General features: G+C 36.0%; 1 protein-coding gene across 1 annotated transcript; it reads left to right on the plus strand.

Moving 5' to 3' along the window:
• Positions 1-396: 396 nt before the first annotated feature.
• On the plus strand, positions 397-1,104 carry LOC120121634 (calcium-transporting ATPase 2, plasma membrane-type-like). The gene is made up of 2 exons (XM_039140951.1): positions 397-726; positions 859-1,104. Exons 1-2 carry the CDS (start codon positions 400-402, stop codon positions 1,087-1,089), a joined length of 558 nt encoding a protein of 185 aa, XP_038996882.1. The 5' UTR covers positions 397-399; the 3' UTR covers positions 1,090-1,104.
• The last annotated feature ends 23,567 nt before the right edge of the window (positions 1,105-24,671 follow it).

The raw sequence follows: 24,671 nt of genomic DNA on the forward strand, positions 1-24,671 counted from the left end.
AGTACAACCACTTTTCATGCACTTGATGCTGGAGCGTTGTAATAATGGCTGTCCCTATTACATGCTAGTATTTTTTTCTTAAATATATAAAGAAATGTGATATTTAACTGTATCAAGATTCAACTAATCTCAATTCTCAATTCCAGGTGGCTAAAGAGAGTACTGATGTCATAATTCTGGATGACAATTTCTCAACAATTGTGACAGTAGCCAAATGGGGTCGTTCGGTATACATAAAAATTTGTACAGTTTCAACTGACAGTCAACATCGTCGCACTGATTGTTAACTTCTCCTCGGCATGTTTGACTGGTAAGAAGGGGATACGTTTTGTCTACAACTATTTTATACTTATGTTGTAGCTTTCATTGCAAATGAATATAATGTTGTCATATTTGCCTATGCTTTTTGCGCCAAATCATTTTGCAGGGAGCGCTCCTCTCACATCTGTTCAGCTATTGTGGGTCAACATGATTATGGATACTCTGGGAGTACTAGCGCTGGCAACTGAGCCTCCAACTGATGAGCTAATGAAGCGTTCACCAGTTGGAAAGAACGGAAATTTTATCTGTAATACGACGTGGAAGAATATCTTAGGGCAATCCTTTTATCAGTTTATGGATATATGGTATCTTCAGGTGAAAGGAAAAGCAACGTTTAGTTTCGACGGCCCTGATTCTGTCCTGACATTGAACACGCTTATTTTCAATTCACTTGTCTTCTGTCAGGTAGCCTTCTATTATGAGCTTCTTGATACTCTCCATCTGTCTTCAATAGCTATACTCTGTTATGCACAGGAAATTTGAACTTCTATGTGTCTATGAATTTACCTTACGAAGTATGCTCCATAATTTCCACAGGTTTTCAACGAGATCAGCTCACGTAACATGGAGGAAAGAAATGTTTTCAAGGGTATATTAGATAACTACGTTTTCGTGGCTGTCCTCGGTTGCACTGCGATCTTCCTAGTCATCATTATTGAATTCTTGAGAACATTTGCTAGTACAATTCCTCTCACTTACTTCGTAAGCGTGTTCATAGGATTTTTAGGCATGCCGATTTCATCTGCCTTGAAGACGATACCCGTATGAGCCACGAGAAACAGTTTTCCAAATGAACATCAATAAAGCCTCGATGTTCCTACATCTAGTCTAGATTCATTAGTGACAAGGAAGTTTTCCCGATCACAAGGTAAATAGAGATTTCAGGACCAAGGATCACCATGATTAGCATTTTGGTGTGTTCAAAGCATATTATTTTTGTATACATTGTGGATTGAACTTTTTGTTTACAGGTGAAGCTCTAGGTTGCTCAAATTCTATTGTTTCTTATGTTCGTTTTCATTAACATGCAAGGCATGTAAGTATTTCATTCACTCTGTGTGATAATTGAAATGCATACCTTATTGGGCACTGCAATTTTACACTTCTCCGTTGTCTCTTAAAATGTCTTTGGCCGAGACTCGTGAGTATGATATTTTAAAATAAATGATCTTTTTTATATAAAAAAAAGTACATTCATAATGGACTTACTCAAGTTTGGTAATTATTGAAGCAATTTTGATATAGTAATGAATCCTTAAACATCTACAGTACCATTCAAACTTGTTTCTCAATAATTCTGTGTGAGAGAGACATTGGGAACCAAAAACATGTGGAGGTGTAACGTAATGAATTATCTCTATTTTGATTTACCATTGAACCTTTGGGATATGACTTGTATAGTCAGAGGATACATGGAGAGCAGAATACAATTTAGGATGGCAGAGTGGATAATAATAATACTAATCCTAAGAACCCCACGAAGGCATGTGGATGTGTGGAACCTCTGACACCCAATTTGCCAAATGCCATGAAACTGATGCTCCCCCAAACAATGATCTCAAGCTTAAATCTAAAGGAACAAACATCAGGCATTCGCATGTGCTGGCTTAGGACAGACAGATATAAGGGGTTCAGTTGATAGCACATGTGAATCATATCTAACCATTCTTTTCAACAACAACAAATCAAAGATTAACAACAAAAACTAAAGACCCATCAAAATAAATAAACAATCTTCCCATTCTCTACCCTACCCTTTTTCTTATTTACTTACTTTTTTTTTTGGTTAATTGCAGGATAAAAGATCCCCAATCTTAATGGAAAAACTAATTGCAACAACCAAAAATCTCTCTTTTTCATCAATAAATCTCAATGTTTTCAAAACCGGACCGGACATTTAACCGGTGAAGGTACTGATTCACTGGTTCAACCGGATTCAACCGGGGTTGAACCGGATTTTATATAAAATAATATATTTTTTTAATTTTACATAATATTCAAAGCAATATTAATATATATGTAACACTTTTTTTAAGTTTACAATATTAAAAGGTATAAAAATATCACAAGTCATAACATGTATAAATGAAAAACCATAAAATCAAGTGAAACAAAATGATTCAAATCAACTACAACATAATATTTAAGGTAAAACATATTAAATAATAAATATAATTATATAACTATAATAAAAAAATAAAATTGGGGTTTAAAAAAAATCATAACAAATGATGTCATTTGGTTTAATTGTTTAAAAAAAAAACAATCTCACATGGCTAAGAAACATAGAAGAGTATCCCAAAAGTTTAAAGAGTAAAAATATGAGAACAAAACAATCCCACATGGCTAAGAAACATAGAAGACCATCCCAACTTATTTCTATAAATAATAGAGGTAATTTGACATTCAAAATCATGGAGCCTTTTGGTGAGCACAAAGCGAACTATTCTTTCGCTTCAATTGAGCTCAAATTTTAGGCTTCAATCGAACTTTTAATTTTTTTTTTTGAGTTCGAGCCTTTTAAATTTTAAGTTTTAATATTATATTTCAAGTTGATAATTTTTAGCTCGTAAGTTTTTGAGTCGAGTTGAGCTTACTTTTAAAGTTTTCGAGTTCGAGTCGAGCTCAGCAATACTCGAATTTGACTCGGTTCGTTGAACAAACGACGTTGTTTGGTTTAATTTTTTTTAAAAGAAAAAAAGTGAACTGGCGGTTCAAACCGGTTTTCAGCCGGTTCACCCCGATTTTCCCGATTTTTAGTCGATTCTTCCGATTCTTTACCGGTTCTGTGCTAATCAGGTTTTGGGAGTTAATCGGATCGAACAGACGATCGGTTCACGGTTCAACCAGTCGAATCGGTCGGTCCGATCCGATTTTAATAACATTGATAAATCCAAATCTTATTACCAAAAAAAGAAATAATAATAATAATAATAGTAAACATCAAACTGGAATCCATCATGGCCGACATATTTTCTTTGCCAGGCTATCTTGATCAGACTCGTTGAATATAAGGTTCCTCTTGGTGCCACCTCCATGACTGACATCTGAAATACCCTTAACTACTACATTATGTACTGACGAATAATTTGAGGTTATTACTAACTTTGGCGTCTTACATTTCCTCTTCTCTATTTCGACCATCTTTCTATAGCATCCATATATCTCTTCCTGTTTCATCCAATATAACACTATAAATACAAAGTATATTCATCCAATATAACACTATAAATACAAAGTATATTCATACATTATTTACAAAAATAGAGAAAGCTCACACTTTGTGAAGATCCCCACAATGGAATGAAATCAATCTTCACCACCATTGCTTTTCTTGTTAGACCACTGTTTGAAGCAGCTAAAACTGCAGCTGCAGCCACAATCGACGGTCGATAATCCACCAAATTGATTTCTGCATTGAAAACATTCGAATTCCGTAATGGAAACACAAAGTTTGAGTTGATTATTCAAGATTGAACCTTTATTTTTCATTACCTTTGGTGATGGATAAAATTAGTTCCAGAGCTTTGGAGATAAATCCTTTGGGATTAGATTGAGAATGAAATTTTCTGATGAAGTAATGCAGATAAGAGAAAGGTGTGATGGGATTCATCTTCCATTCCAACGTGCTGAGTACCAATAATTCCATTCTTTGAATCACTTTGTTCTGGAACTGATAATCTTTTGTATAAAACTCTGATAAAATGGGAACTTCACATTCTTCCATTTTTGCTGCCAGTGATAAACATGCTATCGACAACAATCGAACAGCCCACATCTTATCTTCCTGCTCATGAATAACATCGAAAACTCTTGTTTCAAACAAAAACAACAAACCCAAGTGATCATTATTTTAAAGAAACTTACATCAATAGATCTTATTGAAATAAACCGATCAAAGTATGTTACAGACAAATAAGCTGTATGAAGTTGGAATCCGAAGGTTTCTCTCGTCTGCATCAAAAAACAAAAGAAAATTTATTTACAGAGAAAAGAAAAGAAGGAACTATATATAAGTGGGGAGAGAAACAAACGTTGTAAATCCATTGAATGGCATCCGAACGAGCAGATTGAAGACAGGTTTTACAGGTGGATGGATTGGTTTTGAATCCCACATCGGTTTCTCTTACAGCCAAGTTCTGGATGTACTCATCGTCTTCATTGTCTGAAACAAAACATGATTTGTAATGGTCGGAATAAACAGTTTCGTAGCATTCTGTTGCAGTTTCAGAAAAACAAGCTTCTTCAGTTTCTTGGCACAAGAGAATAGAGCTAGAAAACGAAGTGTCAAACTTTGTGTTCATCGATAAAAAAATGGAAAAAAGGAAGGATTTTCAAAGAAAAGAAGAAAAAACAAAACATGGGTTTGGTGGGTTTATTTGATAGTATATATGGTAAGATTTAGGAGTTGAATCCACGTTTGAGGGAGTCATAATCGTTTTTTAAAATAATATTTTATTGTTTTAAAAATATGGTTACGGCAGCTTAATAAGACATAAGGGATTAAGGAAAGTGTGGTAAGAAACGGATTGAGGAGACTCGCGCTTCTGGTGCCGGCCCAGATACAGGATTGTGACGCTATTTAGGAAACTATAATCATCAATTTCTACCTTTTTTTTATTAATCAAATTGTACTTTAATGTACAATATCAATATAAATATATATGGCAAACCAAATGTTTATTATTTTTTCGTTTAATATTTTTATTTTAAAAATCATATTTAACATTATATTTCAATTTCATTCTAGTCACTCACAGTTAAAAAGTTAATGATAATATTTAAGTGTTACCCTAAGATAGTGACATATCATCATTAATTTTTAAAAAAAAACAATATCATGTATATAGAGAGATAAAAATCCACTTACACTATATAAAATTATAAGTTTTACACTAATTTGTAATAATTAGATTTAAAAAAATAAATGACTTGGATTTAATTAAAATTTATAACACATAAATAAATATTTTTAATTCATAATAAAATAATGTTTTTCTCTTTTTACCATCAAAATCCATCTTCCCCATCTTTACTATTTTCATTTCTTCCCCATCCTTATCTCTTTGTTTCATACATAAAAACTCAAGATATCATTCTCATCTTAATCCTCGATCTTGTCCCATTACCTCAGCCATTAGACAAGTGAATGCGACCGTAATCTTGAATATTAAGAATCATGCATTGCTACTTTTTATTTAAATCCCTCGCTTTCCCGCTGCTCTAAACTTCTTAATCCTTTGTCAAATAAAATTGTTTTATAAACCCTAGACTCGATTTAACAGAATGGAGACCTAAAGACAACAAATTTATTTATATTTTCTGTTGCTCTGACATTGTGATTTATTCCTAATTTGTGCATGCATATTTCATGGCTTGGTTTAAATTTTTGAATGACAATACAACGCAGAGTTGGTTAAGTTTCAAAAATCTAAATCGAAGAATGAGTCCAAAGGTTTCAAAATCTACACAACTCAAACATTGGAAAGACGCAGTGAATCCAGAAAAACATCAAATACTAGAGTTAACCCAAGGTTTCAGAATTTACGTCTAGAAGATATATTGTTTTACTGTAAATTAAAAAAATAATTATTTGTGAATTATAAATTTTAATTAAATCTAATTTATTTATTTAAATCTAATGATTATAAATTATTGTAAAACTTATTAATTTTATACAGTATTGATCATATCCATATATATATTCTTTGAATTTCTTTCCTTCTGTATATTGTTAATTAATATTATTAGATGCTAAATAACAGTCTTTAATAACTGTAATTTGTTTAGAATTCGATAATACCTAAAATAGCTATAATAAGGTTTAATTAAGGTTGGTAACATAATATAAGTATTGCTTCAACTTAGATTTTGATATTCTTATAAGTTTAACTTCGTTCCATTATGTTTTGGAGAAAAAAATGGAAATGATGAAAAAATTTGAGTTTTTTAAGATCTTATGTAAAAGTATGAGCGTTTAATGTCAAATGATTAACAATAATCTTATATGTAATTATGTATTTCAGACTAAAAAAATGTATTTGTTCAATGTTAAATAATTGAAAATGTAACAACCCGGAAAAATTTAGAATAATATTAAATTGAAATTGGAGGTTAATTGTGAAAATTGGTAAAATTTTTGGGACTAAATTGAAATATTTTAAAACTTGGAGCTTGTTTTAGAGTTAAAGGAAATTTAGGGACCAAGCCCTAAATTTATCCTAAAAGTGTCGGCAGCTTTGGTGATTTAAGCGTGTTTCTGGTTTCAAATCAGAAACCACAAATGTTAAATTGCTTAAGTTTTTCTCCTCCCGTACCCTTACTTCCAAGCCCGATTCCGACGCCGTTCGACGCCCAATCGTAAAATTGAAACCACCGTTGTGTTCATCATCAAGCGAGGAACAAACCCTTCAAATTAATTGAAGTGAAACGCTGCCAAACGTCGGGAATTTTCAGTCAAAGCATCGTCGTTTTTTTTAGCTCTATCGCCGGGAAAAACTTAAATTCACCGCCGATCGTTGTTCCGTTTACGACACCTCCTGCATCATCGTGTTCCTTGTGTCGTTGCGAGTCCGCCGGTGTCAACCTTGTTCGCCGTCGACAGCGGCGCGTAAGGAGGTGGAGCAGTCAAAGATTCGGCCGAGTTGAAATATGAGCTCTCCGCCGTTCAAAAATTTGAACTGATCGTTGTAAGTATCTCGAAATCGCTCAAAATAATTTTTAGAAATTTTTCCGGGAATTTTCCGACACCGTGGCACTGTTCACGCGCCGCACGCGCCGCCGCAGGGAGAGTGAGCTGCTGGAAAACCGGTTTAACCAGTTTTGAACCGGTTTGACCGGTTCGAACCGGTTTGACCGGTCTGAACCGGTTTGACCGGTCTGAACCGGGTTGACCCGACCCGACTGTTGACCCGACCCGACCGTTTACCCGACCCGACCGTTGACCGTGACCGTTGACCGTGACCGTTGACCGTTGACTTTCTTTGACTAAAACTTAAGATGGCTTTGACCGACCCTTAAACGACCGTAAATCTTTTCCGAGTATACCTATCCTGATAGTTTTCGACGTGCCAAATCCATTTCCGCAGTCCGTTTCACCAAATTCAAACCGAAGGTCTCCAAATCGACGGTCAAAGTGGTTGACTTTGACTTTGACCAAGAATTTGGATTTTCGAAAAGTCATACTTTATATTTTTCGACGTCCTGATTCCGATTCCGCAATCCGTTTGGCCAAATTCATACTCGAAATACCCCAAATTGATAGTCAAACTCGGAAAATGCTTAGATACTTAAGAATTTTAGCTTTGAACAATTAAGTAAGATTTGGGGCTGATAAATTATTGTTATTTGAAGGTGCACGAGACTCACCGGATCGTTCGATAGCTCGACCCAGTTCTTCTAGATCAGTTAAACCACGTATACCAGTATTCACTCGTAAGACTCGTAAATTTTATGATTTTAGAGATTTATTTATGTTACCCATTAGTAATATAGTGATATTATAAATTAGGTTCGAAAACTGTAGCAGAGCGTGGTGAAGCCAGCAATCAGTAGATCCACGATTTGAACTATTATCGAGGTGTGTTCCCTATTTATTACTGAATTGTTTTATTTGTTTTAATATGTGGTACACTGAATTCTTTGGTTACCGTATTGTTGATGCACCGATTTAATGTGATTATTTATAGATTATGACTGTTATCTGATATTTGTTTTGAAATGGTATATGATTACCATGTTTATGGATTTATGGAATTTATAACACGGTGCAATTGAATTTTTGGAATACGAATTTATAAAGTACAGCTCTGATCAAGCTGGAAAATTTTACGGACCTAATGTGACTCTTAGGTAGGCTCTGCGGCCCTGAGATCATTCTCGGGTAGGCCCTGCGGCCCTAAGATGTGTTCTTAGGTAGGCCCCACGGCCCGAAATCTATCTTGGGTAGGCTCTCAGGCCCTAAGATGTTCCCTTAGGGTAACGCTTTTTAAAGAGATTTACTGCAGTATAATTTTATGAGACTTTTTGGACTATGATATGTTTAGTGTACCTATAGTGATTTTATGGTAATATTGGGACACACTGAGCCTAGCTCACTTTTCGAAATGTTTTTCCCCTTTCAGATACTGTTGGTTAGATACCCTGGATTGAGCACTTGGAGGATCAACATATCTCTTGAAGTATATCTGATTGTAATGTTTTTACCTTGCAAGTTGACTTTATTTTGTTGACATTGACCTTATTTAAAAGTATGGGATTTTAATATGATGACATTTTTACTATTACTATTCGGTTTATCGTGATTTGATTTTTAAGATATGTTTTAAATTAATTTATTACTTATTGGTATTATATTTACAAGTTAGGTTTTGATAGTATGATTTATTATAATTTCATGTAATTTATAATGTGATTTTACATTGTTTGAATAACGGTTTCGGAAAAATGTCTTAAAGAATCATAATGTGATCCACTAGACTTAGTCGAAACGCATAGGCCGGGTCTAGGGGTTACATTTATTGGTATCAGAGCTTTTGGTTTTTAAACCTCGGACTGTGTATGAGTCCCAATTGAAAATACGATTTTGAAATATTTACAAAACGAGTTATTAAGGTCATGTCACAAAGTTATTAAATTTTTAACTGTGTTCGAGACTCCAAGTGCTTATCTAACCCTAAGTTTTATCTTCTGTAGCAAACTTGAGATCCACAAAAAATGAGTGCTAGACGTGGTCGTCGAACTAGCCGTGGACGAGGTCGAGTGGCTAGATTTGCAGATCCGATCGATGAGATACGAGTAGATCCCCCACCTCCGATAGGTGATCCTGCTCCTTCGACCCCAACGAATCTGCCTCCTACCGATGGTATTGGCATGACTACACCGATCATAGGAGCGACAGATATTGAGCCAGAATCTACCGGAGTTGCTTTGGATGAGACTTTTGGTAGACAGTTTCTGCAGTTGATACAGGGAGCAGTCAGAGCTGCTGGTGTTGTATCTGAGGTTCCTATTTTGCAAACTCTAATTGCTAATGGGGTCAGGACTTTTGGAGGACAGCTTGGAGGAATTCCTACTGAAGCAGAAGATTGGCTACATGATACAGAAAGACGCATGGATCAGTTGGGTTTGGACTCAACTAAGAGATATTTGGGGGCAGTAGCGATGTTAGATGGCAATGCCCATACATGGTGGGAGTCAGTGACCGGTAGTGTTCCTACTGATCGTTTGACATGGGATTTCTTCAAGGAGCGTTTTCGGAGCCGATTCTTGGGTGAGTGCTACTTAGTCCAGAGACGACAGCAGTTTCAGGACTTGGTTCAGGGTGACATGACTGTTTCAGAGTATGAGATAGAGTTCTTGAAATTGTTAAAGTATGGAATCAGTATGGTGCCTACCGAGAGAGATCGATGCCGTAAATTTGCCCTCGGACTCAGATACGAGCTACGTAGGCAGGTGGTAGCCCTTCAAGATGAGATTTTTGATGTGCTGGTAAGCAGAGCCAAGGATGCTGAGGAGATGGAGGCGTTAGCTTCTGGTAGAGAGCGTGTTGATCAGGAGCGATCTAGGAAATCTTTTGGCCCTACTGAATCATCCGGACAGTCTGGTAAGAGGACTCGTACCTCAGCCCCTCAGAGGAGCAATACACGCTTCAGGCCTACAACATCATCACCTTCAGCTGTTAGTAGAGGTGGTTCTTCGGTTCCGATTCTAGTGCCTCAGTGTGACTTTTGTGGGAAACGACACAGAGGAGAGTGTTATAGGAAGACCGGAGCATGTTTTCATTGTGGATCTAGTGGACATTTTCGGAGGGATTGTCCTCAACTAGCTTCGTATGAGCGGATCGCTACCCAGACTCCTGTGCGTTCTCAGACTACAGTACAGACTCCAATTAGAGATCGTAGCCAAGTAAAGGCTCGTGGTTCAGCGTCCAGGACAGACAGTAGAGCTCGACCTCAGCAAAATAGAGGGCCAACAGTTTCTGAGGCTAGACAGCCAGCTTTGGTTTATGCCACTAGACGACGTGATGACAGAGATGAGCCAGAGGTTATTGCAGGTACATTTACTATTTATTCTATCCCATACTTTGCATTATTGGACAATGGCTCCACCCACTCCTATGTATCGAGCTCAGTATCTCGAAACCTTCATATTCCGATCGAGAACACTAAAAATACTGTTACAGTTACAAGTCCAGTAGGACAAGCGGTATTAGTGAATAAGGTATTTCGGCGTTGTCCTTTGGAGGTGCAGGGAGAAATTTTTCTCGCTGATCTTATGGAGCTTCCTCTAGAGTAGTTTGATCTAATTCTTGGGATGGATTGGTTGAATAAACACAAGGTAAATCTGGATTGCGAGTACAAGCGAGCTACCCTGAAGACTTCAGATGGTCGGACTGTTGTGTTAATTGGTGAACGGCGTGGCTATCTCTCCAATATAGTTTCAGCGATGGAAATTGATCGTATGATCCGAAAGGGATATGAGACGTTCATTGCCTGTATTTTGAACACTAAAGGTGCATTGTCCATAATCGAGGAGATTCGTACAGTTAGCGAGTTTCCTGATGTTTTTCCTGAGGAGTTGCCTGGGTTACCTCCTGATAGAGAGGTAGAGTTCGAGATTGACTTATCCGGGATCTTCACCTATTTCTATGGCACCTTATCGCATGGCTCCAAAGGAACTTAAGGAGTTGAAGGTCCAATTGCAAGAATTATTCGATCGAGGATTTATCCGACATAGTACTTCACCATGGGGATCTCCAGTTTTGTTCGTGAAAAAGAAGGATGGGTCTTTAAGGCTATGCATTGATTATCGGAAAGACGGTCAAGAATAAATACCCAAGATGACGGTCAAGAATAATACCCACTACCTAGGATTGATGACTTATTTGATCAACTGCAAGGAGCTATTGTATTCTCTAAGATTGATCTTCGTTCGGGGTATTATCAATTGAAAGTTAAAGGATCTGATGTTGCAAAAACGGCCATTCGCACTAGATATGGTCATTATGAATTTTTAGTGATGCCTTTTGGTTTGACGAACGCTCCTGCAGCTTTCATGGATTTGATGAATCGGGTGTTCCGACCATATTTGGATCAATTTATGGTGGTCTTCATTGACGATATTCTGATCTATTCTCGTACTGAGGCAGAGCATGATGAGCATTTGAAAATCGTTCTACGGACTTTGAGAGAGCATCGTCTATATGCCAAACTAAGCAAGTGTGAGTTTTGGCTTCAAGAAGTGTCGTTTTTGGGGCATATTATTTCTGCGCGAGGTGTTCAGGTCGATCCCAGCAAGATAGAGGCTATTATAAATTGGAAACGACCCAAGAACATCTCTGAGATCCGCAGTTTCTTGGGTTTGGCTGGTTATTATCGACGTTTTGTTGAGGGCTTCTCGATCATTGCTTCTCCTTTGACAAAGTTGTTAAGGAAGAATGTGCCATTTGATTGGGGCGAGGCACAACAGGAGAGCTTTGAGAAATTAAAGGTGGTTTTGACTCAAGCACCGGTGTTGATTCACCACAGTCCGGGAAGGATTTTACAGTGTATAGTGATGCTTCACATTCAGGACTTGGTTGTGTTTTAATGCAGGAAAGTAAGGTGTGGCTTATGCATCCCGTCAGCTGCGACCGCATGAGTGTAATTATCCTACTCACGATTTGGAGTTAGCAGCAGTGATTTTTGCCTTGAAGATTTGGAGACACTATCTTTATGGAGAAAAGTGTTATATTTTCACGGATCATAAGAGCTTAAAGTATCTCCTGACCCAGAAGGAGCTTAATTTGAGACAACGGCGCTGGCTAGAGCTTCTGAAGGATTATGATTGTGTGATTGATTATCACCCTGGTAAAGCTAACATTGTAGCGGATGCTTTGAGTCGAAAGGCAGTATCGGAGTTGAGATCTTTAATGGCCAGGATGAATTTATATGACGATGGCACTTTATTAGCAGAATTGCAAGTTAAGCCGACCTTGGTTGATGAGATCAAGGCTAAACAGCCCCTTGATAGCTCCTTGCTTTCCATCTTTGAGCAAGTAGAGCAGTGGACAAACTTAGATTACGCAATTGATCAGGATGAAGTTTTATGTTTTAAAAGTAGATATTGTGTGCCTGATGATGCTGAGTTGAGGCAGACTATCCTTATGAGGCTATAGTAGTCCATATGCTATGCACCCCGGAGGATAAATGTACCGGAATTTGAGAGAGAGGTATCATTGGATTGGGATGAAGAAAGACATATCTAATTTTGTGGCTAGGTGTTTGACTTGTCAGCAAGTTAAGGCAGAACATCAACATCCATCAGGTTTGTTACAGCCTATCAAGATTCCTGAATGGAAATGGGAGCGTATTACTATGGATTTGTTACCGGTTTACCTATGACTCCTTCGAAAAAAGATTCAGTTTGGGTAATTGTTGACAGACTTACAAAGTCAGCTCACTTCATTCCTGTGCGGGTAAATTATACTTTGGACAAGCTGGCGAGATTGTATATTTCAGAGATTGTCTGATTGCATGGTGTTCCATTGTCTATTATTCTGATCGAGATCCGAGATTTACTTCGAGATTTTGGAAGGCGCTACATACGGCTTTGGGAACAAGATTGGATTATAGCACATCCTTTCATCCACAAACTGATGGTCAATCTGAGAGAGTGATTCAGATTCTGGAGGATATGCTGCGGGTTGCGTAATTGATTTTCATGGTAGCTGGGAGAACTTTTTGCCTTTGGCTGAATTTGCTTACAACAACAGTTATCAGACCAGCATTCGTATGGCACCTTATGAAGCACTCTATGGGCGTAAATGTCGCACTCCGATCTGTTGGACTGAGTTGCGTGATAGGAAAACGTTGGGACCTGAGTTAGTGCGAGAGACGGAGGACACAGTCAGATTGATACGTGACCGTTTGAAAGAGGCATTTGATAGGCAGAAGTCTTATGCAGATCAGAGAAGGAAAGATATACAATTTGAGGTTGGAGATCAGGTCTTTTTGAAGTTTCACCCTGGAAGAAAGTATTGAGATTTGGGCGTAAGGGGTAAATTGAGTCCAAGATTTATTGGACCATTTCGTATCTTGAAGAGGGTAGGACCTGTTGCATATCAGCTTGAGTTGCCTTCTGAGCTAAGTCGTATTCATGATGTCTTTCATGTATCAATGTTGAGGAGATACTATCCAGATCCAAGTCACATTATTCAGGTTGAAGAAGTAGAGCTGAGACCTGATTTGTCATATGAAGAGGAGCCCATTCAGATCTTAGAAAGAGATGAGCGAGTTCTTCGGAATAGACGTATTCCAATGGTCAAAGTTCAGTGGAGTAATCGTAGCCCCTCAGAAGCTACTTGGGAGACATTGGAGTCAATGGAGACTCAATTTCCTCATCTATTTTCATAAGGTAAATTTCGAGGACGAAATTTCTTGTAGAGGGGGAGAATTGTAACAACCCGGAAAAATTTAGAATAATATTAAATTGAAATTGGAGGTTAATTGTGAAAATTGGTAAATTTTTGGGACTAAATTGAAATATTTTAAAACTTGGAGCTTGTTTTAGAGTTAAAGGAAATTTAGGGACCAAGCCCTAAATTTATCCTAAAAGTGTCGGCAGCTTTGGTGATTTAAGCGTGTTTCTGGTTTCAAATCAGAAACCACAAATGTTAAATTGCTTAAGTTTTTCTCCTCCCGTACCCTTACTTCCAAGCCCGATTCCGACGCCGTTCGATGCCCAATCGTAAAATTGAAACCACCGTTGTGTTCATCATCAAGCGAGGAACAAACCCTTCAAATTAATTGAAGTGAACGCTGCCAAACGTCGGGAATTTTCAGTCAAAGCATCGTCGTTTTTTTTAGCTCTATCGCCGGGGAAAAACTTAAATTCACCGCGATCGTTGTTCCGTTTACGACACCTCCTGCATCATCGTGTTCCTTGTGTCGTTGCGAGTCCGCCGGTGTCAACCTTGTTCGCCGTCGACGGCGGCGCGTGAGGAGGTGGAGCAGTCAAAGATTCGGCCGAGTTGAAATACGAGCTCTCCGCCGTTCAAAAATTTGAACTGATCGTTGTAAGTATCTCGAAATCGCTCAAAATAATTTTTAGAAATTTTTCCGGGAATTTTCCGACACCGTGGCACTGTTCACGCGCCGCACCGCCGCCGCAGGGAGAGTGAGCTGCTGGAAAACCGGTTTAACCAGTTTTGAACCGGTTTGACCGGTTCGAACCGGTTTGACCGGTCTGAACCGGTTTGACCGGTCTGAACCGGGTTGACCCGACCCGACTGTTGACCCGACCCGACCGTTTACCCGACCCGACCGTTTACCCGACCCGACCGTTGACCGTGACCGTTGACTGTTGACTTTCTTTGACTAAAACTTAAGATGGCTTTGACCGACCCTTAAACGACCGTAAATCTTTTCCGAGTATACCTATCCTGATAGTTTTCGACGTGCCAAATCCATTTCCGCAGTCCGTTTCACCAAATTCAAACCCGAAGGTCTCCAAATCGACGGTCAAAGTGGTTGACTTTGACTTTGACCAAGAATTTGGATTTTCAAAAAGTCATACTTTATATTTTTCGACGTCCTGATTCCGATTCCGCAATCCGTTTGGCCAAATTCAGACTCGAAATACCCCAAATTGATAGTCAAACTCGGAAAATGCTTAGATACTTAAGAATTTTAGCTTTGAACAATTAAGTAAGATTGGGGCTGATAAATTATTATTATTTGAAGGTGCACGAGACTCACCGGATCGTTCGATAGCTCGACCAGTTCTTCTAGATCAGTTAAACCACGTATACCAGTATTCACTCGTAAGACTCGTAAATTTTATGATTTAGAGATTTATTTATGTTACCCATTAGTATAGTGATATATAAATTAGGTTGAAAACTGTAGCAGAGTGTGGTGAAACCAGCAATCAGTAGATCCACGATTGAACTATTATCGAGGTGTGTTCCCTATTTATTACTGAATTGTTTTATTTGTTTAATATGTGGTACATGAATTCTTTGGTTACCGTATTGTTGATGCAACCGATTTAATGTGATTATTTATAGATTATGACTGTTATCTGATATTTGTTTTGAAATGGTATATGATTACCATGTTTATGGATTTATGGAATTATAACACGGTGCAATTGAATTTTGGAATACGAATTTATAAAGTACAGCTCTGATCAAGCTGGAAAATTTTACGGACCTAATGTGACTCTTAGGTAGGCTCTGCGGCCTGAGATCATTCTCGGGTAGGCCCTGCGGCCCTAAGATGTGTTCTTAGGTAGGCCCCACGGCCCCGAATCTATCTTGGGTAGGCTCTCAGGCCCTAAGATGTTCCCTAGGGTAACGCTTTTTAAAGAGATTTACTGCAGTATAATTTTATGAGACTTTTTGGACTATGATATGTTTAGTGTACCTATAGTGATTTATGGTAATATTGGGCACACTGAGCCTAGCTCACTTTTCGAAATGTTTTTCCCTTTCAGATACTGTTGGTTAGATACCCTGGATTGAGCACTTGGAGGATCAACATATCTCTTGAAGTATATCTGATTGTAATGTTTTTACCTTGCAAGTTGACTTATTTTGTTGACATTGACCTTATTTAAGTATGGGATTTTAATATGATGACATTTTTACTACTATTCGGTTTATCGTGATTGATTTTAAGATATGTTTTAAATTAATTTATTACTTATTGGTATTATATTTACAAGTTAGGTTTTGATAGTATGATTTATTATAATTTCATGTAATTTATAATGTGATTTTACATTGTTTGAATAACGGTTACCTCGACCCATCTCAACATTAAATTTTATTTTTTTTACTCCAATTGGATCGTATTGGTGTATTTTTGCCATTCTTAAGTTTAACCCTTGAGTTAATTGTTACGGTAAAAAAGAAAACCCAAAGACATGTTAATTTGAATCATATATTGTTAATTGTTCTATACTTAGAAGCAATAAAAATCATTTTGAAGAGCGATAGTAAAAACAATTTGGTTTCACAACTAATTTAATTAATTGAAATCTTGGAATTACATAGGCAATGTTCCTTTAATAACACGACGACATTGAATTTGACTGAACTAATTCAAAATAGTTCCTACTACTAAGGAGACAACGCTAACACCTTTATAGAATAGGCTTATGAACAAATTTTAATGTTCAAAATTTTTGCATTATTCCATTACAACTGTATTCTTCTTAAGAATGACAGCCAGTGATTTTGTTCTTTCTTAAAACTGGGAAGCCCCTGCTTCTGCCCCTTTATTTTATTCAAGTAAAAATAAATATGTGAACATAAATATCAAAGTAAAAAGGATGGATAACTTGTGTATCCATCCCAACCCAATCCGACCCAAACTCAATTTTTTTAATAAAAAATATGACCTAATCGGATTGGAATCTATCGAATTCGGATCTCGTTCCCATCCCTAGATACCCAACATCCAAAAACAAAACTGGTCATATTATTAGCAATTCCTTGTAATGCTGCATGCATACGTACATACATAATTAAAATATAATTTACTTTGTCAAATAAACCATTGAACAAGAATACAAGCTGTAGTTCTTAAAAAATGCTATGATATGGAGGCATTGAGCTACTGCAACTAACTCAAGTGGAAAAAATATACATGTATTAATGTGTCGACTTTGATACAATTCTCCATTTCTTTAGAGTTTAGTGAGGAAGGCCATATCTACCACAAAGTAGCATACTCTATGAACTTAATTAAGCTGGATCATGTTGAAAGTTAGATCAATTTACTTATTACAATACTTGATTAGGTGGTTAGTGAATGATCCTGGCAACTTTAAAAAAGAATTCATTGGTTTTAAATGCAAAATAAAAAGAAAAATTGTCCCATTATAAGTAGGTTGGTTTATGATAATGTAAAGTGGATGCAACAAAAAGTAAATGAAAAAAGGAAGGTCCTACAGTGGCAGTGGTTGGTTAAAATAAGGGAGATTTGGAGGGGAAAGCCAAGATGGTTTCATATCATATCACCACTTAAACTTTACCTGCAGGACGGAGGAGCGTCTTCACGTGCCCCCATTGATAATATATATACTTGCAGTCTGCAAATAGCAAAAAAATTGTAAAAGATGAAATTCCAATATTTTATTTATTAGATATTATCCTGATTTAAATTTTAATTAAAAATCAAATCAAATTTTGCTATAATATTTTTATTTTGTGATTAAATTTATTTAATTAAGAATTCTTTATTTGGTCACCGTGTGTTGAGTATATTTTAACTTTAAAAATACGAGATAGAAATATTTTGGAGATATATAACTTTTTTTGTCTCTATGACTTTTTGGGTTTAAGTTGCATAGATGAATTTTGTAGAGATATTTTGAGAGTGATTTGAGATACTTGAGGTTTTTATATAGATATTGAATCTTAAGATACATGACATATCATGATTTTATACTATTTGTGATCTCTATATTTATAATGAATTATTCTTATTCTTATTCTTATTCGTAGAAATAGACAATATTGAATTTTATTTTTCAATTATTCTTCTACTTATAAAATTTTAAATTATCTCCTTAGAAAACCTATGACTGAAACCTTGGGGGAAGGGAAGTCCAAGATGGTCAAAGCAACAACTTTGACTGATCTTCTCTATAAGATCTTTCTTTTAGATGTTGGAATTGTTTCTAAATTATAATATCTTTTATTTTTCAGTCATGATTTCAATACAAAATCCTTTTCATTTCATTAAATTGCGAGTTGGCCAGTTTTCTCCAATTCAAGAGTTATTCCCTTCAATTAACTACTCCCAGTAATTCTTATGCTCACAGGATAAGACAAGAAAAAAATATATATGAGTTTATATTTGAAATATATTATTAGTGAATGAGCTGAAACTTTAGTTAATCATTGATATAACTTCATTTAATTAAATTTAAAATTGTTTAATGAGGTTAACCAAATCCTTGTCCTTGGGGGTTTCATTTGAGCCATGAGATGAGATCCATATTATTTGGGCCACATATCGGCAATGAAAATGTCGGTTTTTCTTGCCCAATAGGCCAGGCGCCAAAACTAATTGGTTCTATAGATCACGATGGAGTTTATTTTGTACACTACGATAAATATTACATTGCAGGACAAATTCATCACGTCGACGTGATGAATTTGTATAAAAAATATTTTTAATGGTCACCGGTAAGTTGATCCATGTGGGTCAATACTATAATATATTTTTAGAGACTCGTCACGTTGACATGATGAGTTATATAGAAAATATTTTTTACATTCAATAATTAATTTAAAAATTTTAAAAAACTTTGAAACTCATCACGTCGAGTTAAGGAGATTCCATGAAATTTTAAAAAACTAGCTGTTATAGCCGTTGGGCAACAGACAACATCAACGGTCATATTTCAATGGGAATATTGGAAATCGTCATATCGAGATTACGAGTATCGAGATGACGAGTTCCATAAGATTTCTGAAAAATATAGTTTATAGTTGTTTTGTTTAAGGTTATAAGTAAGGGTTTGAGGTTTAGGATTTTAATTGTGTATTGTTACGAGAAAAATTGAGAAAATTATATTTCTTTGAAGAATTTCTAAAAATGTCTATCCGAAATGAAATGCTATGTTTGGTGTTGTCCATATTTTTTTCTCAATCCGGAAGAAGAACTGGGCATTCGTCAACGAGGAATGACACTTAGAGATCTGCATCAACGGATTATTATATATGTACAATAATTCAGGCTGTATCAAGTCATACTTCTATGTGGTTTTAAGGTGAACTCGATAATGAGTTCAGTGTTGATTGAACGTTAGAGACCCGAAACGTATACTTTCCATTTTTCAAGTGGTGAAGCGACGATTACGTTGGAAGATGTCACTTACCAACTCAATGTTTCGGTTAATGGTGTGACACTAGTGAGGCACAATGATTTCAACCGATTCAATATTGTTGAGGCAATTTTGGGAAAGATGCCTTCACTGGAGGTCTTAGACAGGTACCAGATACGGATAACTTTGTTGGAGTTTGAATTTAATGTGACTAACGACTCTACCGAGGAGGAGGTCATATTTGCAGCCCAAGCGTATCTTCTCCAATTGATTGGAGGGATATTATTATCAGATAAATCAGACAATTTAGCGCACACTTGGTATCTTCTGATATTGAATAATTTTACTAAGAGTCGTAACAGTAGTTGGGGTTCGGTGATTTTGAAATTTTTATATCAGGAATTTTGCAAGGCTACAATCGTCAAAAGGGGTCAAAATTCCGATGTTGTAGGTTGTCTAGTCTTGCTACAGTCTTGGGTGTGGTACTGTTTCCCTTTTTTACGTCAATTACAATAGACCCCATCGAGTTTCCTCTAGTTGAAAGGTAATTTTTTAACTTTAGTTTTTTAGTAAATTTTTAAATTTATTTTTATCTTTTTTCTTTAATTTTTATTTATTATATTATTTAGATTGCAACATAAAAATTACTGAGACCAAATTGTCGGGTACAAATAAAATTTATATATGAATGAAGATCGATATCTTTGGTCAACATGCGATAAATATTGTTTTAGTAAATCACGTAATTTTTTTTATTTATACTAACTTTTATAGTTAATGTTTACATTTTTCTTGGATTCCGTATTGTGACTATGAGATCTATCAGTTATTGTCACTTGAATTTTTTGAAGGCTCGGAGTTGTGGTGTACCATTACACCTTTGTTTCACTTTGCGATTGTTGATATGCACACCATAGATAGAGTGTTGTGATAGTTTACGTTCCATCAACCAATTCCCACACAAATATTTGGTATGGATGTACTCAATAGAATTAATATGCACGGGGAAGTATAAAGAGAATTGGTCGAGGAAACATGTTGTATACATTCAACAATGGAATGAGCAACATTTGTTTGTCCCTATGCGTTTCAAGATTACAACTACTGACCTTGATTTTGACATTTCTCCCTACCTTTAAAATTATGAAGCAAATTGAAAATTGTATTTAACAACATTGGAAGAGAGCGAACAATGGGAAGAAATAAAGGCCAAATTTGAAAAGGGAAAGAAAACATCAACATCGACATCTTCATCTTCTACTTCTGCTGAGTATTATGCATCTCAGACCAGTTATGGTTTTTATCCTCAATGTCATGCTTCAATGGAGAGTCAGTCGAATTGGGTTGGAGGTTCAGGGGACACTCAAGCATCTTCGATAGAACATGTGGGTGAATTGGATCATATTATATATGGTCAACAAGACACTATTTTCGATGGTTGATTCGAGTCAATGACGACATCAAATACCATATGTACTCCATCACCGTATTTTGAAGATGGATCTCAAAGTGGAGTGATGTTCATTAAATCTCCTGTTGAAGAAGCATATGAAGATGAAGACGATCAAGGTGGACGACCAAGATGAAATCGACGAGCCCCACACTATTATCACTTGACCACTTGGCATCGTCTAGAACTATGAAAATATAAATAAATTTGTTTATGGGTTGTATTAGTTTGTAATAACTTTTAATATTATTTTGTAAAAATATATTTTTATATTTTTTAAAAATTAAATTCGACAAAACTCGTCACGTCGAGGTGATGATTTTCACGATTATATTTTTTAAAGTTTAAAAGTTGGTCATTGCCTAACGGGTAGTTTATTTTAAATTCTAGAAACACTCATCATCTCGACATAATGAGTTGAAAAGATTTTTTTTTAATTTATAAAATTTTAAAATTAATTATTGAATTAAAAATTATTTTCTATGAAACTTGTCACGTCAATTTGACAGGTTTCTGGAAATATATTATAATATTAGTTCATATGGGGCTCACTTTTCTAGAACCATTAAAATATATTTTTTGAATAAATTCATCACGTCGACATGACGAGTTTTTTTTTTGTTATAGTTTACAAAATAAATTTTATTATAGTTTATTAGGTCAATTAATTTTGACGGTTGGCCTATTGGGAGAAAAACCGAAAATGGCAACTTCATAAGGCTTCACTAAAACCCAATCAAATATTTCCAGTCCACCCTGCTGTGAGTCTTAACACCCACCTTGCTCCAAACAAATAATTCATTGTAATTGCAAGGCTAAATATAAATTTTAATGGTCCGATTATGTACCTAAGCATTTTCTTTGATCTCATTAGGAACCTAACCTTTTTCTTAATTAAACATTTTCAATTTTGATAGGTTCATGCTTATAATTTTAACACAGTTTAGTTAGAATGATTATATGTGTTGCATATTCAAAGGTCATGTGTTAGAATCCTAAGTATGAACATGTATAATTTAAAAAAATCAAGGTACTTAATTGCACAAAAAAGTTAGTTACCTAATTACACCATTTAAAAAGTTAGGTACCTAATTGTATAATTAAAAAAGTTAAACAACTAATTGACCAAAAATATTTGAGTACCACATTGTACATAAATATAAAAGTTAGATACCAAAAGTTATATTTTCCCTAATTACAATGCTGAGTTTGAGCTTTATTCTATTCCTTGCCTTTGCGTTTTGTTCTACTAATAGTGTTTATCCATGACGACGCCATTCATAGAACATCCATCTTCAACCACCATGCCTGTTTTCAATCATCATTTCCTTATAAAACCCAAACAATTATATCATAAACATAAAAATATTCTAGAATTCCATTCCATATGGCAAAAAGTCGCTAACCATTTTTCAAATCAATTACTCAATCATCAAAATATGACCATAATATCAAGATAAATAAATATAAATTTATTTATATAAAATATGAAACTCTAAATAATATCGAATAATAATAATAATAATAATAAATTTAACAAAATAAAGATACTAAGTGAAATATGACAAAATCAAATGATTATACATGTCTAAAACGTACTTTGAAAGATAAGCTGCTGAAACTCTGACTCAACGACGATGCTTATTCGATTCTCATCTAAGAATATGCGAATAAAAACGTATTTCGAACGTTAAACTAATACACTTAGTACTACACAAATACTCTATTATTCTACGTGATTTTATAATAAAAGCGTGTCAACAATTGTAAATAGAGAAGTAATAGTATCAATACAAATATAAATTCACACCACACATATATATGTTGTAGCCTGATTTCACATCCCTCTAGCCTACTAACATGAGTACTCTAGATGAGGTTTGTTACTCTAGCATCAATAACATGCATCTAACTAATATCCTTAAAATGTTATAACACAATGTTACATAAACACATTTTCACATGAGAAAGAGAAGATGAGGACAAAACACCTTACAAGTATAAGGTATAATTCAAATCCCAAATGCAGGAATTACATTAGGAGAGGAAAACATCTGAAGAATAGATGGATGTAATCTACAAAGGAAGCATTATTTTTGGGGCATGTTGCCCAACTAACAAGTTGTTTTCAAAATGAGAAAGCGATTTTCAAAGTTTCTCATTTAAATTAAATTCTCCGGGTTATCCGTAAAACCTCGGGGTAGGATGTTTTCACATGAAAATGAGAAAGCAATTTTCAAAGTTTCTCATTTAATGTTCAAGAAGATGAAATTTTTGAAAAGTAAGAAGTTTCTTACCCAGTAAATTATTTCCCACAAATTTGTAAAACCTCCGGATAATTTGTAAATCCTTTGGGTCATCTGTTAGTCTTTCTAGCATGATGCTTAAATCCTTCGGGTCATCGGTCAATCTTTCGAGCATGACGCTTAAATCCTTCGGGTCATCTGTCAGTTTTTCGAGTCAGATGATAAGTCCTTAGGGCCATCTGTTAGACCTTTGGGTAGGATGTTTACACTCTTTATTGACTTCCTAGTAAAAAAAAGTCAATCTTTGAAGAAGTGTCAATTTTTGAATCTCAACCTTCACAGAAGAGTAGTGAAGTAATGCAATCTCAACCTTCACGAAAGAGTAGTGAAGTAATGCAATCTCAACCTTCACGAAAGAGTAGTGAAGTAATGCAATCTCAACCTTCACGGAAGAGTAGTGAAGTAATGCAATCTCAACCTTCACGGAAAACTAGTGAAGTAATGCCATTTAGCCTTCACGGAAGAGTAGTGAAGTAATGCAATCTCAACCTTCACGGAAAAGTAGTGAAGAAATGCAATTTAGCCTTCACGGAAGAGTAGTGAAGTAAATCATTCTTAGCCTTCACGGAAGAGCAGTGAATCAAGATTAGATCAAAATTCAATCTCCACGAAAGAGTAGTGGAACAGATTTCTCATCAAAGTATTAGGTCAACTGGAAGAAAATTTCTTGTCTTTTTATCTTTGCTCTATTCTTGTTAACACAAACATTTTCGTCCGTTTCCATCTTATTATATATATATATATATTATTATATTATAATTATTACAAATATTACAAAACCGGGGCCTAGTTACAAAGCAAGATTCGAGAAACCCAATTACAATCAGAACCCAAATGCCCAAGTGAAGAACCATATCCGACCTGAGAAGCCCAACTGACTCGATTCAGGCCCGAAAAGCCCAAATGTAGCTAGGGTTTTATCACATTCTCCTCCAGCCGCCATCTCATCTCCACCGTTTGATCAAATAAGAAATTGATGGCCCAAATTGATCCAGATGATTCCAGAAACCCTAGGGTATCATTACCACCCTAGGGTCTATTCCGGCCGCCGCCTCCAAGTGATTTAGTAAGACGCTGCCACACCACCACCGCTTTACCAGAAAGATCCAGAAGAAGCTTATCCACCAAACATATCACTTCTCTATGGTGAGTCACCACCGTAGGTTCGGTGACTCATCGAAAGTCCATCATTGCAGTTGAGTCTTTTTGGCCTATAAAAAGGATGATCATGTGCAAAGAAATAACAGAGAGAGAGAGGATAAATACAAACAGAGGAGAGACACACACAAGCAGTAGATAACCGGAAGAAAAAGAGAGGAAAGAAGCTTACCCACAGTCATCAGAGCCTCCATGCGCCATCAGAAAGTCGAAGAACCGAAGGTATAAACTTAGATCAACAGGGTTTGAAAGGCTTTTAGGGAAAAAAGGGCTCGGAATCGTGATTAGGAGGGTGAGGGCTTTGGTTTTGTGTATTTAGGTGAACTGCGGCCCTCGTGTACGGTCGCCGGTGGTGACTGTCGGCGCCAGTGAATGGTTGTCGGCCAGTGATCGGCATCCCTCAGGTGAGGGATTTTAGAGAGAATAAAGAGCTTCTCTCTCTAAGCAATTTGAGAAAATGACCCTTAAGGGCCTATTTATACCCTCCCCGAACAACGTCATTTTGGGGAATGACTATTTGTGTAATTCGGGAATAGTTTAACCCAGTCTGTGGTCCCTCCAATTTTGTAGGACTTTCATTTTGGTCACAAAATTAGGTTTTTATGTATTTTAAT

The sequence above is a fragment of the Hibiscus syriacus genome, unplaced genomic scaffold, assembly GCF_006381635.1.
Source record: "Hibiscus syriacus cultivar Baekdansim isolate YM2019G1 unplaced genomic scaffold, ASM638163v2 tig00110377_pilon, whole genome shotgun sequence".
Lineage (NCBI taxonomy): Eukaryota > Viridiplantae > Streptophyta > Magnoliopsida > Malvales > Malvaceae > Hibiscus > Hibiscus syriacus.